A 13,383-nucleotide genomic window follows, 5' to 3' on the forward strand; every position below is an offset into this window, starting at 1 on the left:
GTTTTTTAGAATTATGCCAATTTTGCAATCGTGGAGTTTAATAATCATAATTGTAATTGAATTTCGATTACACAGTGCCCCCATCGTACATGCAATACATCACAGATTATGATCACTTTGCCATTTCAAATTCATCTAAAACAACATTCTACTAAATAATAAATGGCTTAGAGATTTAGTTTATAAAAATGTGCACTTGCAATGAATGCGCTCCGTACCTTCCATTAACAACCCAGGCTAAACTTAAATCTTAGCCAAAATATAAAGATCTTTGCCTCTCAGTCAACATGCAGTATATCACTTCAACAGTACTTGTCACCAATCACTACTTCCTACTGCCAAGGGATATGGCGCCATCTTGTGGTGTTACAGAAGAAGCGCACAAATAAGAAGGGTAAAAGAAAGCCTGGAAATATGTGGCAGTGAACGAGTCAATTTTTTGGGCTATAATTTGGAGTTGCGTAGAACCACACTGCTTCCCGCTGAGTCTACTCATTTAACTACTGTACATGAGTCAAAATATTACAAACTAAGCTTTATGACATTTATCAGAGTAGAATTTTTGACACAACTCTTGTATTAACTCTCATTTGATGGGGCAAGTGCTCACAACGTTGCAGCCGGTCAGTTAATAACAATCTTTGCAAATAGTCCCCTCTTGATCGTGAAAAAGACCGCTGATGACATGGAGTCAGGAGTAACTGGGGGCCAGGTTAGTCAGGTCATACATTTTTAAGGCTATCTTAGAAAAGAAAAAAGAAATGTCCTAATACGGAATGTGATCAGCGTAAACTGGATTAATGAGTAAAATATTTGTTTATGAAAGACGATTGTCCCCCCCCCCCAAAAAAAACCCAAATCTACTGACCTTCTGCACCACATTCTCCTTCTGCATTTGACTCTGTCGGAGCTTCTTGAGCAGCACCAGGCGAGCCTCCTCCAAACGCAGCTCCTCTCTCAGGGCTTTGATCATCTGCTGCCTCTCTTCTCCGGTCTTACCCTACAACACACATGCAAGCAATGTGTCACACGGCCATCATTTGCTATATTCAACAGAAACCTGTGTTTTCCAAAAAACGTTTTATAGTTTGCTATGTACAGTGCCACGCAGATGATCTATTGATGCAAAGACCCATTAGCGCATGAATTATCGTGATTAATCCAGAACAATTAAGGCGGAACTTTTGACAGCTCTCGCAACGACATGTTAATCAGGGTTCAAACAGATGTGAAACATAAAATGAATTAATTAGCGAATGACTTTCCTGCGCATCAAGTGTGTTCTGCGCACATGGGGGAGGGAATTGCTTTACCTTGAACATGTCCAGGTTTGCATGGTTCAGGCGCTCTTCAGGGCGAGGTGTTGCTCTGGGACTGGATGCCTCATTGTCTGACAGAATGATGACGTCTGGGGATGGAGTTCGTCTGTCGTGGTCTGTGTCGCTGAATGAGTGGGGGGGGAACAAACGACAAGCTGACTTTGAGTGACATTCAAGGAAAACTTGCATCATGGAGCGGTTCAGTCAGGCAGGGATGTGTTAACATTCAAAGATGGGGCTAGATTTTGAAAAATAATGTAATTCTGCCCCCCCCCCAATATTGCGATTTAATATGTAAGGTCCTCTTCATTTATTTTTTAACAAACACATTTGCATGATAAACAATATCAGCTTTATTCCACAAAAATGCTTTAGTCTTACTCTAAAATTAATTCAGCCCTACGCAGGCCTCATAAAATGCTTTTCAGGTTAAAGAAATCCATCTTGTAAGAAGATGTCTGCTTTTTAAATATCATGTACTGCCTGCCGTACTGAAGTTGAATTCATATTCAAGCACTCTTAGTGGAGTCTGAAAGAGGAAATCAACCGAAACATTTTTTTTTTCTTCAAAAATATGTTCCCAGCAGGCCCACTAGTTGAAACATGGCATTCTGATTAATATTGCGTTTGTAGAATATGAGTTAAACAGAAAAATCTACCCATTTTAAGCCATCTCAGGGGGAGGCCATTTTGTCACTTCTGTCGACTGAAAATGACATCACAAACGCTCGGTGCCGAGGTAATGACCAACCACGGCTCAGCTTCAGAAAACAGGTTAGCCGTGATTGGTCGTTACTTGAGCCCTGGGCAGTTGTGATGTCATTTTCAGTCGACAGAAGTGACAAAATGGCCGCCCCCAGAGATGGCTAAAAATGGGCGGATTAACTCTTATTCCACAAACGCAATATTTATCAGAATGCCTTGTTTCAACTAGTGGGTTTGCATAGAACATATTCGTGAAAAAAAAATGTTTGCGTTGACTTCCACTTGAACTATTTTTAATAATTTCATATGTACATGTGGCTTAAAAGTAAAGCAATGTTGTTTCCTGTTTGGGTTGACTTCCCCTTTAAGTCTGTTAGCCGTAAAACACATCTGACATTGTTGTTCTGGGTCAGGGATTATCCATTTAAAATACAGTGGTACTACTGGCACACCAGAAAGGTGCCAATAAAGCATAAGTTTGGGCATTTATTGTTAATACACGTGGTTTAAAGGTTGCACACAAACTTCGAGGTTGAACAATCCAAGAGTTTTAAATAGTGTCGTTTGAGATTGAATATTTGGAGTATTTTAGATAGCTGCCACATTTTGACAAATAACTAGTCACATTTTGACTGGCTGGGGTATTGTTAGCTCTGAGTATTCTGGTTTGCTGCCAGCTGGGAATGATGAGATGTTGAGCCAGGAGTTGACCGCCAGCAGCCACAGGAATGAGTGAGACTTAAAAAAAAAAAAAAAAAAGAAACAAACAAACAAACAAACGGCAAAGTCAAAGGTAACGTTAGCAACTAGCACAAGCTAGCCAACTGGTTAGCCGCACGTGCTTTCAGGGAATATCACAAGCCCATGCTTATCCCTGTGTGGTTGAAACAAGGAATGAGGGGTTAAATCTACACTGTGAAACTGCAAAACAGATTTAGAGGCAGTGTAGAAGGTGAGAGAGAGGCTGTGTGAAAGAGGAAAGCGGAAAAACCAGGAGCGGTGTGCAAAGTGCCATTGAGTCACGCATATGTGCTAGCTGGAAACATTGCCGCTGTGTGAACGCATACGAAGACACGACATGCCTCGGTAGGCTCTGTGTGAAACGCACACGCTCATAAATCCCAGCTCTACTCTTACTCTCCAATATGGGAATTTCGAGGAAAGTCTGTGTTAAACAGGCTAAATATAATTACAGTAATGCCGTGTTTATCGCGGTTCATGGGGGTCAGAGCCCCCTGTGAAAGTTGAAAAACTGTGAAGTAGGGGTTGACTTTATAATTATTATTATTATTATTGTTCTTTTTCTAAATTTCATTTTATATTTATTTTTAAGTTTTATTTTAGGAGGATAGACATCTCTATTACGCCGTTGCGCCATGCTGCAGGCTGAGAGAGGAACGACGGAACGATGGCTACCAACTACGTAAAGGTTTTAAGTATTGATTTTAAAATTTTATCCAGAGGTACAATGGCGGTGGATGAATGCACTTTAAAACCCTTGTTGTTGTTGTGCAAAGCAAAAGTTAGTGTCATTACTTCTGCTCTTGTTGCTGCTTTTTCTTCTTCGTTGTCATTGTCTCTTTCTCCCATCTTCTTTTAAGACGACGAAGAAGAAGCTCTGTCACCGGAAGTTATCAGGGGAACGTAACTTTCCATTCGCACAATAACATCAACAAGGACCTCTGGATAAAATGCAACGCTGGATTCTAGTTAAAGCGGAAGTCAACCCAAACATATTTTTTCAAGAATATTTTCCCAGCAGGCCCACTAGTTGAAACACGGCATTCTGATTAATTTTGCATTTGTGGAATATAAATTAAGCAGCAAAATGCACTCGTTTTAGCCATCTCTGGGGGTGGCCATTTTGTGTTATGTGGACAGAAAATGACATCACAACTGCTCACAACGACCAATCACGGCTAATCTGTTTTCTGAATCTGAACCGTGATGCCGTGAACCGAGTGCATTTTGCTGCTTAATTTGTATTCCACAAATGCAAAAAAAAAAAAGGGGAAGTCAACCCAAACATTTTTTTTCAAGAATATGTTCTATGCAAACCCACTAGTTGAAACAGGGCATTCTGATAAATATTGTGTTTGTGGAGTGTTAATCCACCTGTTTTTAGACATCTCTGGGGGCGGCTCTTGTCACTTCTGTCGACTGAAAATGACATCACAGACGCACAGGGCTCAGGTAACGACCAATCACAGTTCATCTTAAAAAAAACAAATCAGCCGCGATTGGTCCTTACCTGAGCCCTGAATAGTTGTGATGTCATTGCCACTCGACAGAAGTGACAAAATGGCTGCCCCCTGAGATGGCTAAAAAGTGGTGGATTTTGCTGCTTAACTCATATTCCACAAACGCAATATTAACCAGAATGCCGTGTTTCAACTAGTGGGCCTGCTGGGAACATATTCTTGAAAAAGTGTGTTTGGGTCGATTTTCCCCCCACTTTAAGGTAAGCTGTTTTAATTCAAACTTTAACAAACACTTTAACAATTTATTTACTGATGTTTCGTCATCCGTGTCGCGCTGAGCGCACCGTGCTTGTCGGGTGTCTGAGCGCGCTACGCTCACAACTTGTGAACACAGCTGTTTACTATCCGCTCATCTGGCTCAACTCTGACTAACTGAACGGCACATTTGAATAACCTTCCCAACAGAACGTTGTTCAAAAATGCAGTTCGTTTATTAGCGTGGACGAGACTGGCAAGGTACGACAAGGGAAATAAGGGGAGAGGCTGCGGTGATGCGCAGCTAATCGGCTAATAATTAGCTCTAATTATAATTAGATAAATCCACCCGTGCGCCCATTGGTCAATCTTGCGCCAGGAACCAATCACGCACGTTGTATGAGTAAACTCGAACCGCGAAGTGGCGAGGGATTACTTTATTACTTATTTCATAACGTACACCCTATTTGAACACCTGTAAGACTGATGAGGAAAATGATTTAAAACAATGCCTGGGCAGTTTTCAAAGGCTTCATTATGGCAACTATTTGATTCATGCACTCTTCATTTCGATTGACCTTTTCCAAAGTAAAAGTAAATAAGTGAAATGCGGATGCCCTCCATTGTTACGACTGTTTACCACGTCGCATTCCTCTTTGTTGAACTGACTGGCGAGTTTCTCTGTGTTGCACTGGTATGATGTCATACTATTTATGTAACTGATGCAGCTATCACCACCCAGTCTGCAGCTGTGGCGGATTGCCCCCATTACTTCAATTAAAAGTTGAACTGAAGTTGAGAGGTAATAATTCAGCCTTACGGCTGTTCTATCAGGCATACCACTTAATCTCAAGCAGCACCTTTAGCCAACTACTCGGTGATAACCAAGCTTTAGATTTTCAGCATTATATGTTGAGACCTTGATTAAATATATGTGTGTTTGTTTTGACATAATCCTGTCCTCATGCGCTCACATTTAAACTAAAACTCTGTGTGGGCTGCCCTATTTTATAATTTCACAGTAGCTTAGCGACTGTTTAGCCAAACCAAAACACAGAGATTCTTCACCAGCACTCTTCTTGCCCAATTACAGAGTTTGGTAGAATTAGCTCAGTACTTCTTCCGTTTCACAGTAATTTAGCCTGGGTCACAGAACATGTTTTTCTGTAGCCTTCTACAGTTTGTGTCCGTGATCCTTCATATCTTAATCAAGTTCGAATATATTGATAAGAACACTTAAAAATGGAAGGATTCACTAACAAATCATCATCACTGCATTATCCAGGGTGAGTCAGCAGGTATAAAAATGTGAATGTGTATATTTTAGATGATTGCCAAAGGCCACCGCGACAGCTTGGGCTGATTTTTTTTTTTTTTTTTTTTAAGTCTGAGACACAAAAGTAGATCAAGAGTAATCAAGAGTACGGCAACATATTGATTTAATATGTGGAGCAAGATGACACTAAGTTAAACCGAAATTTTTGCTGGCCATGTTATTGTCAAGTCCTCCAATGTTGCTGTTAAACCATCATTATTTGTGTATAATTATACTGTGAGGTGACCAGACCACCCGAGGAAACTCTCATACACATAAACAGCTCTTGAACTTTGAAGTGACAAACCATTTCTGATTTAGAAATGTAAAAGAATGTCGTGAGGACTGTGTGGAGCACCAGAGTGGTTAATGCGTCTCTGAGAATCAACAGTCCTGGTCATTACATCTCATCTTTACACACGGACCACTGGACAGTATATTAGATAGTTGTCAGCAAGTGACTATGAAGTGGTGGAGAGGGAAAGGCATTGTCCACTGACTCAGAAAAGGAGACTTGCCATTTGACACTTAGCTCAGATGCATTAAAACTGGTAACATACAGTATCGAAAACTTCACAAATACATTCATAGCAAACCATTTTTTTCAGTTCCATTCTTTTTTTTGTTCCCTTTTTTTAAGTTTTATTTTTGGGGTTATTGTTACAGTAAAAGTAAAGTAAATAAATAAAATGCTACTATAAAGAATACTAAGGGATGTACGGTTTACAGCAGTACCAACATACTGCATGTGTTTAAAGGGGAAGTCAACCCCAACATTTTATTGACAATAATATGTTTTACGCGCCCCCACTAGTCTAAACACGGCACTCTGATTAATATTGTGTTTGTGGAATATGAGTTAAGAGGAAAAATCTACCCGTTCTTATTCATCTCAGGGGGCGACCATTTTGTCACTTGCTGTTGACTGAAAATGACATCACAGTTGCTCAGGGCTCAGGTAACAACCAAACACGGCTTAGCTTCAGATTCTTACCTGAGCCATGAGCAACAGTCATGTCAATTTCAGTTGAGAACAAAAACAAAAATGACAAAACGTCTGACCCCTAAAATGGATAAAAACAGGTGGCTTTTTCTACTTAATTCGTATTCCAGAAACACAATATTAATCAGAATATCAAGTCAGGCACTTGTTGCTAATGCTAACAGCTAGCTGCTAGCCACTAACGCTGGAGACTTGTGCCGTAGCATACTATGACGCCGTAATTAACTACCAGTTGGTTAGCGTCCTAAATTAGCGACTGAATATGATTTCAGGATGGCATTGTGTTTATGTTATGGCAACTATGTAACGTCAATTAAAACAGCGATAAGGCAAGCCATAAAGTCAAAAACGGAAGTCCCGTTAGCTGTTACGCCACCACGCGAACCAACTTCAAAGTAAAAGTCTACTAAGGCTCAATGTATTATTTTTTTAAGCTTTATTTTGAAGTTAGCCTTTGCGTGTTCATTGACATGTCTGTCTGAAGAGTTGGAACAAGTGGCAGAAAAAAAATCCTGCATCATCAATTTGAGGACTTTGACGATACTATTGGAATGATGAACTCACCATCTCCGCCCTGCGCTCATGTCCACCGGCTCATCCATGATGTTCTCCTTGCCATTCTTACTGGGTCCAACATGGCCGCCGTGTCCTCCCAATCTCAGACTGCCATTTAGCTTCTCCTCATAAGCGGCACCCATTAGGCTCTGGTGGTGGAGTGTGCTCGCGCCGGGGCCCTTTCCGTCTCCCAGAGGCCCGGCGACCTCCAGGGCCGCCAGGTCGGCGAGATCTTTGCGTTTCAGCAGCGCCAACATCTTGAGGCGCTCCATGGCCTCGTGGCCCTCCATTTTGAGGCGCTTGGCCAACGCCTCCTCTCGCTCGTTGGGCGATTCCAGACCTCGCTTCAACAAGTTCAGCCTTAGCGCCTCCTCAGACATCTGCTCCATCCTGAAGGAGAGGACACAACAAGAGGGTTAGAATTGAGAAAATGATGTGATTTGGAAGCCACCTTCAACCCAGTATGCATGACATTCTCCTTCCTTGGAGTACTTTGCCGTTGGGCACTCCAATCAACCCAAGATGATTAAAAATGCATCAGTGAGTCACACTCACACACTCGGTGACATGTTCCATCGGTGAACACACTGTAGTTCTTCTCAATTTACACCCACATACGCCGCTTATGCGCCAGAAATACACGCAAGAGCACCAAACATGGATGAATATGCTGATGAAAACGATCCTCCAAAACAAAGGTACAATTAACCTCCTGTTTGAACAACAAGTGATTACTCATTTTAGTCAATTACAGACTTGGAAAAACAAGTGTTAAACATTGAATAATGTATAAGTGTTCTATTTCCAGTATCACGGAAGTGCAGTAAAAATCACTGCAACACGGATAATCAGAAAATATGAGCAGCTGATCGTTCAGACAGAAGTGGGTTAAATAGAGCGTGCTAATAATAGCTTGGAACTCTGAACTCGACAGTGATGAATATTGGGATTTCCGCTGTGAGGGAAAATGCCCTTACTTGTGATGCTCTAATGTGTAGAAAACACGCCAAATAGGGGCAGCTTGATGCAAATTCATTTATTTAAGAAGTCCAATAATATTCGAGGTTAGTTAAATAGAGAATAACAACAAGATGAGTCTTATGAATACGATTGGTCATGTGACTGGCCAGATACGTCAGTGGATGGGATGAGCATAGAATACCTCACTGCAATGTTCCCTCTGATTTTCCATGCGACTGAGCATTCACACAAACTCTCTGAGCATTCTTTGGCCCACGGTGAGCAACATCGAACATACGCATGACACACACCTATCCAAAACCTGAGATCTTAACACGTTACATGATGAAGGTATGTTACAAAAAAGTAAAATACCCACAGTGGGTACGGAAAGTATTCAGACACCTTGAAATTTTTCACTGTGTCATTGCAGCCATTTGCCAAAATAAAAAAAGCTCTTTTTTTTTCTCATTAACTCCTTCACTGCCATTGACGAATTTACTCGTCTTTTCACAGTCCAGCCATTCAATCACAGGAATTTATATTTTTTTCAATTTTTTTCAAACGTTAGGGTAAAAGAGACTGAGAAAAAAAAAATGTAAAAATTGTTACATATTTATTAAAAAAGAAAAACAGAGTATTCACACCTTGACGTATTTTATTGAGTAGAAGCCCCCTTTTGAGCTAGTGCACCCATGAGTCATATTGGGGATGATGCAACAAGTTTTTCACACTTGGATTTGGGGACCCCCTGCCATTCTTCAGCTGACATCCTCTCCAGTTCTGTCAGCATGGATGGTGAACGGTGGTGGACAGCCATTTTCAGGTCTCTCCAGAGATGGAGAGATTTCAGATTTAGGTCAGGGCTCTGGCTAGGCCAATTAAAAATGGTCACAGGGATGTTCTGAAGTCACTCCTTTGTTATTTTGCCAGTGTGCTTCGGGTCATTGTCCTGTTGAAAGGTGGTGAGCAGTGCCTGGTTTTCTCCACACATACCGTTTAGAATTAACACCAAAAAGTTCAATCTTGGTCTCATCAGACCAGAGAATCTTATTTTCCCTTCATGCGGGCTTTCATGTGTCTTGCAATGATGAGAGGGGGCTGCCATTTTGTCACTTTTTGTCGGCTTTGGGGTCAACTTCCCCCTTAAATTAACTCTAGTGTAAGTTCAACTGTGAGAACAAATTGAATCTGACCTCGATTCGCTCCAACTTGAACTTAGGCCCGCCGCACACAGAGCGGCGCGGTCGAATGCCACTGATCTGGCGCAATCAAAAATGCTATGTTGTATAACGTGAGCTTTGACAACAAAAACAAACGTACCAATTCATTGAGTGGTGTTCTTCCACTTCTTTAGGCAGTGCTACCTCTAAAAATACTATCTAATCAAATCCAAATCATTCACACTTTAAGTGCTGAGACACTGGTGTCTTGTTCTGTGGGTGTATCCCATGACAAAGGCGTCTATAAAAGGTCAAACAACAATCAATAAAAAAAAAAAAAAAGCTGCCAGTCAGTACCTTGACTGTCACTTACATTTAGCAAAACTGAAAGCTAAAACGTACGCTTTGTAATTTAAGGAATCGCTTTGAATGACATTGTTATCAATACATCCCATGTTCCATCGTTTGCCCCAATCGATTGTGAGATGCGTTCGCTCTTGTCACCCCATCCCCCCGCCCAACCCCACCCCCCCACCCCCACTGTGCCCTCCTCTGACATTTATGGTATCCTCCTCACATCAACATTATCCTCTTTAACAAAGATGTGGGGGGTGTAATGACACACAAAAAAGCCTTCCTTGTTACTACTTTGTCGCTAATTAATTTGTGACGCAGTTGTGGAGCCGAGTGGTCGCCTCCATTTGCCGGGAGAAAAACACAAGAAGCTCCTGCTCTGTTGAGCCTCCACCTTTAATGAGCCAGAGAGCGCCACTGAGAATGGTGCTGATGAGCCAATCAGGGGCGACCTTGCGCTGCACGTCACTAGCTGGCACCCCCTCCACCCTCCACCTCCTCCTCCTCGCGGCCATCGCCACCGACTGCCTTTACATAATATAATGACTGTTTCAGTCAGCTGCTACACAAGCCACACTCTTTCTCCTGTTTCTCCTCAACCCCACCCCATCCTGTCTCATAATCCCTCCCACCGCCATCCACTCACCCCACCCCTCTGGCTTTTGGGCACTGTGCCAGGCCAACGCAATAAAGGAAAAGAAACAGGAGACACAGCTTGGAAGAAAAGTAAAAAAAAGGGGGGGGGGTGGAGGTTAATGGAGGGTAGACATGGCGCCACTTTTCATCTTTTCATAAATCACAGGTCCAGGTCGCACAGGTAGACTTCTCCATCTTAAAAATTGACTCCATAGAGCCGCGACAGTGTGTGGTGGAGACGGTCATCATCGTCAAAAAAACCCGAAAAGAAACGACATCCTGAGAGCCCAGACATCCACGTACTGCACAACATTCCAACAGACGGCAGCGTTTTGTAACCCCTTCTTTCTGTTCCAGCTGTAGAGTACCACAAAGAAACCCCTCCCTGCTCCTCTACCCTCCCCCAATTCCTCAAACCAGTCGTCTTTTCCTCCCCCTCTTTCACTGTAAAAATAAACACGTGCTTACTTTCAGGGCCCCTTACATGTAGCCAGGGCTCAGGGCTTCATTTGTTCATGTTACGCGGGCCAATCAGGAGTGACTGTGGAGTCTGTGTAGACATGTGCGCGCAGGCATGTGTGACACACCGTGTTGGCAGAGGAGGGAGGGCGTTATGACGCGGGGTGGGGGGGGAGGCTTTATTAAAAATAATAAAAGAGTGATAGCGCCACAATACACACACTAGTTTCTTTTCCCGTTCTGCTAGCGTTGTCCTCGCATGGCTTTGTGTGCGAGCCAGTGCGCGCGCACGGGGGGGGGGGGGGGGGGAAGGAGACAGGGATGGCAGCTCTCTTCTGACATAATGCCAAATCTTAATTCCCTCCTCCCATCCCCCACACGCATTCACACACACCGCGTTCTTTATGCACAGAGCTGACTGTTGATCAGATGGCTGCTGCTAAAATGTCGTCTGCGCAATTGAACCGGGCGCCCTTCCTCAGACACGACTGTAAACAAATGGCAAAGATCACCCTGCTGTCCTGGTCTCTTGTGCCTCGACACCCTGGTCAATGCTGTTTGCCAAGCAGGCAGCGTGCCAGCTGACTGAGTGGATTGGTAATAAGGCCATTTGCAACTGCAATGTGGAATCTGCTGCTCATTTCACGCATGGTCTGCATCATGACAATTTATTTGGCTGATGCAACTCCAATCCTCCCAGTATGCTTTCTGCCTCTCCACCACCTCGATCCCTGGTTTTTCAGACGCCATCAGGGAAGCGTTCCGTTTCACTTTTTAAAATGGGTTGTTTCATCTGCTTATCACTTAAGCGCAGGGGCCAGATGTATCCGACTCCACTCTCTAACCTTCTGTCAAAGATAAAAACTTTTAAATGCGACTCCTGATCCAGTGTTGCTAATGTCACGCCGCCCCCCATTTATGCAATTGTTCCTTCTGTCAAAATGGTGTTGCTGGGTGCTGTATGGCACCGGTGGCGGGCGTCTGGTACAGCCATGAATCCAAAACACTATCATGCGGGCGGCAAAAGGTTCCGTTTAGAAGCAAAGTCCTGACAGTGTAACTGTACAGTAACAGCTCGCATCAGCTCTACACGCCCCGCTTTGGGGGTGGTCAGTTCTCCGCTTGAAAGCAATCCCACACAAAATAGCAAAAACCCCGCCACATTGAACACATCAGTCGGCAGTAGACGCGCGAGTGTGTGGCCGTTTGTAAGAAGAAAAAAGAAACTATTTGGGAGGAGAATGAGGGCAGTCAGAAAACGGACCGCTGAAACAAATTGGGGAGCATAACATTGCAGTAAGCTAACGTAGCACGTTTATGCTTGACCTTTCTAGCTGTGTATTCACAAATGTTCACTTATTCATTCCTATATCCATTTTCCATACCGCGTGTCCTCATTACGGTCATGGATGAGCTGGGGCCAATCGTAGCCGACTTAGGGCAAATACACCAAAAGCACGGTCGCTAGCTAATCGCAGTCTTCAAATATTACAAAGACAAAATGCTCAACCAGTACTTGCCCAGCAGTTGTTCACTTTTATATGGTACTGGCTTGGTAATACTTGGAACCCCGGATGGCCAGGTAATAGTTACTTGTACTTTGCTTTGACCTTTGGAAAAGCATAAATCAGGCTAGCCGTGTCAAGGCGAGTAGCTAACATGTAGACATGATGTACTGTTCTTTTGACTTGTTTGTTTCCGCAAAGAATACAAATCACAACCTTTGAAGACTTGTCTCTAAATATACGGTATATTTTCAACAGCGCCGTTATTGTCTCCGTGTATATGCTGACACCTGTAAACCGAAAGCACACGTGCATGTATCACAACCAAAACGACATTCAGAAGGAAGATCAGCTCCGGAACGACTTTATGAAGTGACTTGCACAGTACGTTTTCAGTCATCGGGACGGACAATTTTGTTAGTCTCTGTGTTTATTCCCTCCATATTCTTGCACAGCTGGGCTTCTTAGGATCACAAGGTAACAGTAGTAGGATTAAAATATAAACATCGTTGCCTCTCGACGGAGGCACGGAATTTCTTCGAAGGTCTCTCCATCCCACTTTAACGTGCATGTACAGCCCAAACCTAGCATTGTCTGCATTCGCTCTCACACCTCACTCACTTTCTAGTTAACCACCAATCACCAGCCACCCCTGTCATGCATATGACGCTATCATGGACCATTAATATTAATTTGCCAGACAATGACTCCTCTTCCTTTGTTCCTCCGACATTCAAACTTGCATGCATTTTTTTTAAGGTCACCACTTGACCCAAAGCATAACTTTATCTCAAGGCTTTTACTATTCCAGCCATTTATTGATAACCTGTTATTTTTAGGCTGTTAACAGATAGATAGACATACATAGACAATCAATAACATAAAATCTTAAAAGGTACAAAAGGACTGTTTGCCATTTTAGTTTGGGAAAATATTTATAAAAGCAGCACATT

General features: G+C 42.8%; 1 protein-coding gene across 1 annotated transcript in view; it reads right to left on the reverse strand.

Moving 5' to 3' along the window:
- gatad2b (GATA zinc finger domain containing 2B) overlaps window positions 1-13,383 on the reverse strand; it is a 57,378-nt gene that overhangs the window by 17,790 nt on the left and 26,205 nt on the right. The window contains exons 2-4 of the mRNA XM_086014773.1: window positions 7,363-7,743; window positions 1,314-1,443; window positions 869-1,000 (exon numbers count right to left, since the gene is read on the reverse strand). Coding sequence (XP_085870899.1) covers window positions 869-1,000; window positions 1,314-1,443; window positions 7,363-7,742 — 642 coding nt within the window. The 5' untranslated portion in view covers window position 7,743. The remainder of the gene's footprint in view (window positions 1-868; window positions 1,001-1,313; window positions 1,444-7,362; window positions 7,744-13,383) is intronic.

The sequence above is a fragment of the Filicampus tigris genome, chromosome 18 (genome assembly GCF_054856515.1).
Source record: "Filicampus tigris isolate MCC_2025a chromosome 18, RoL_Ftig_1.0, whole genome shotgun sequence".
In the NCBI taxonomy this organism is placed as follows: domain Eukaryota; kingdom Metazoa; phylum Chordata; class Actinopteri; order Syngnathiformes; family Syngnathidae; genus Filicampus; species Filicampus tigris.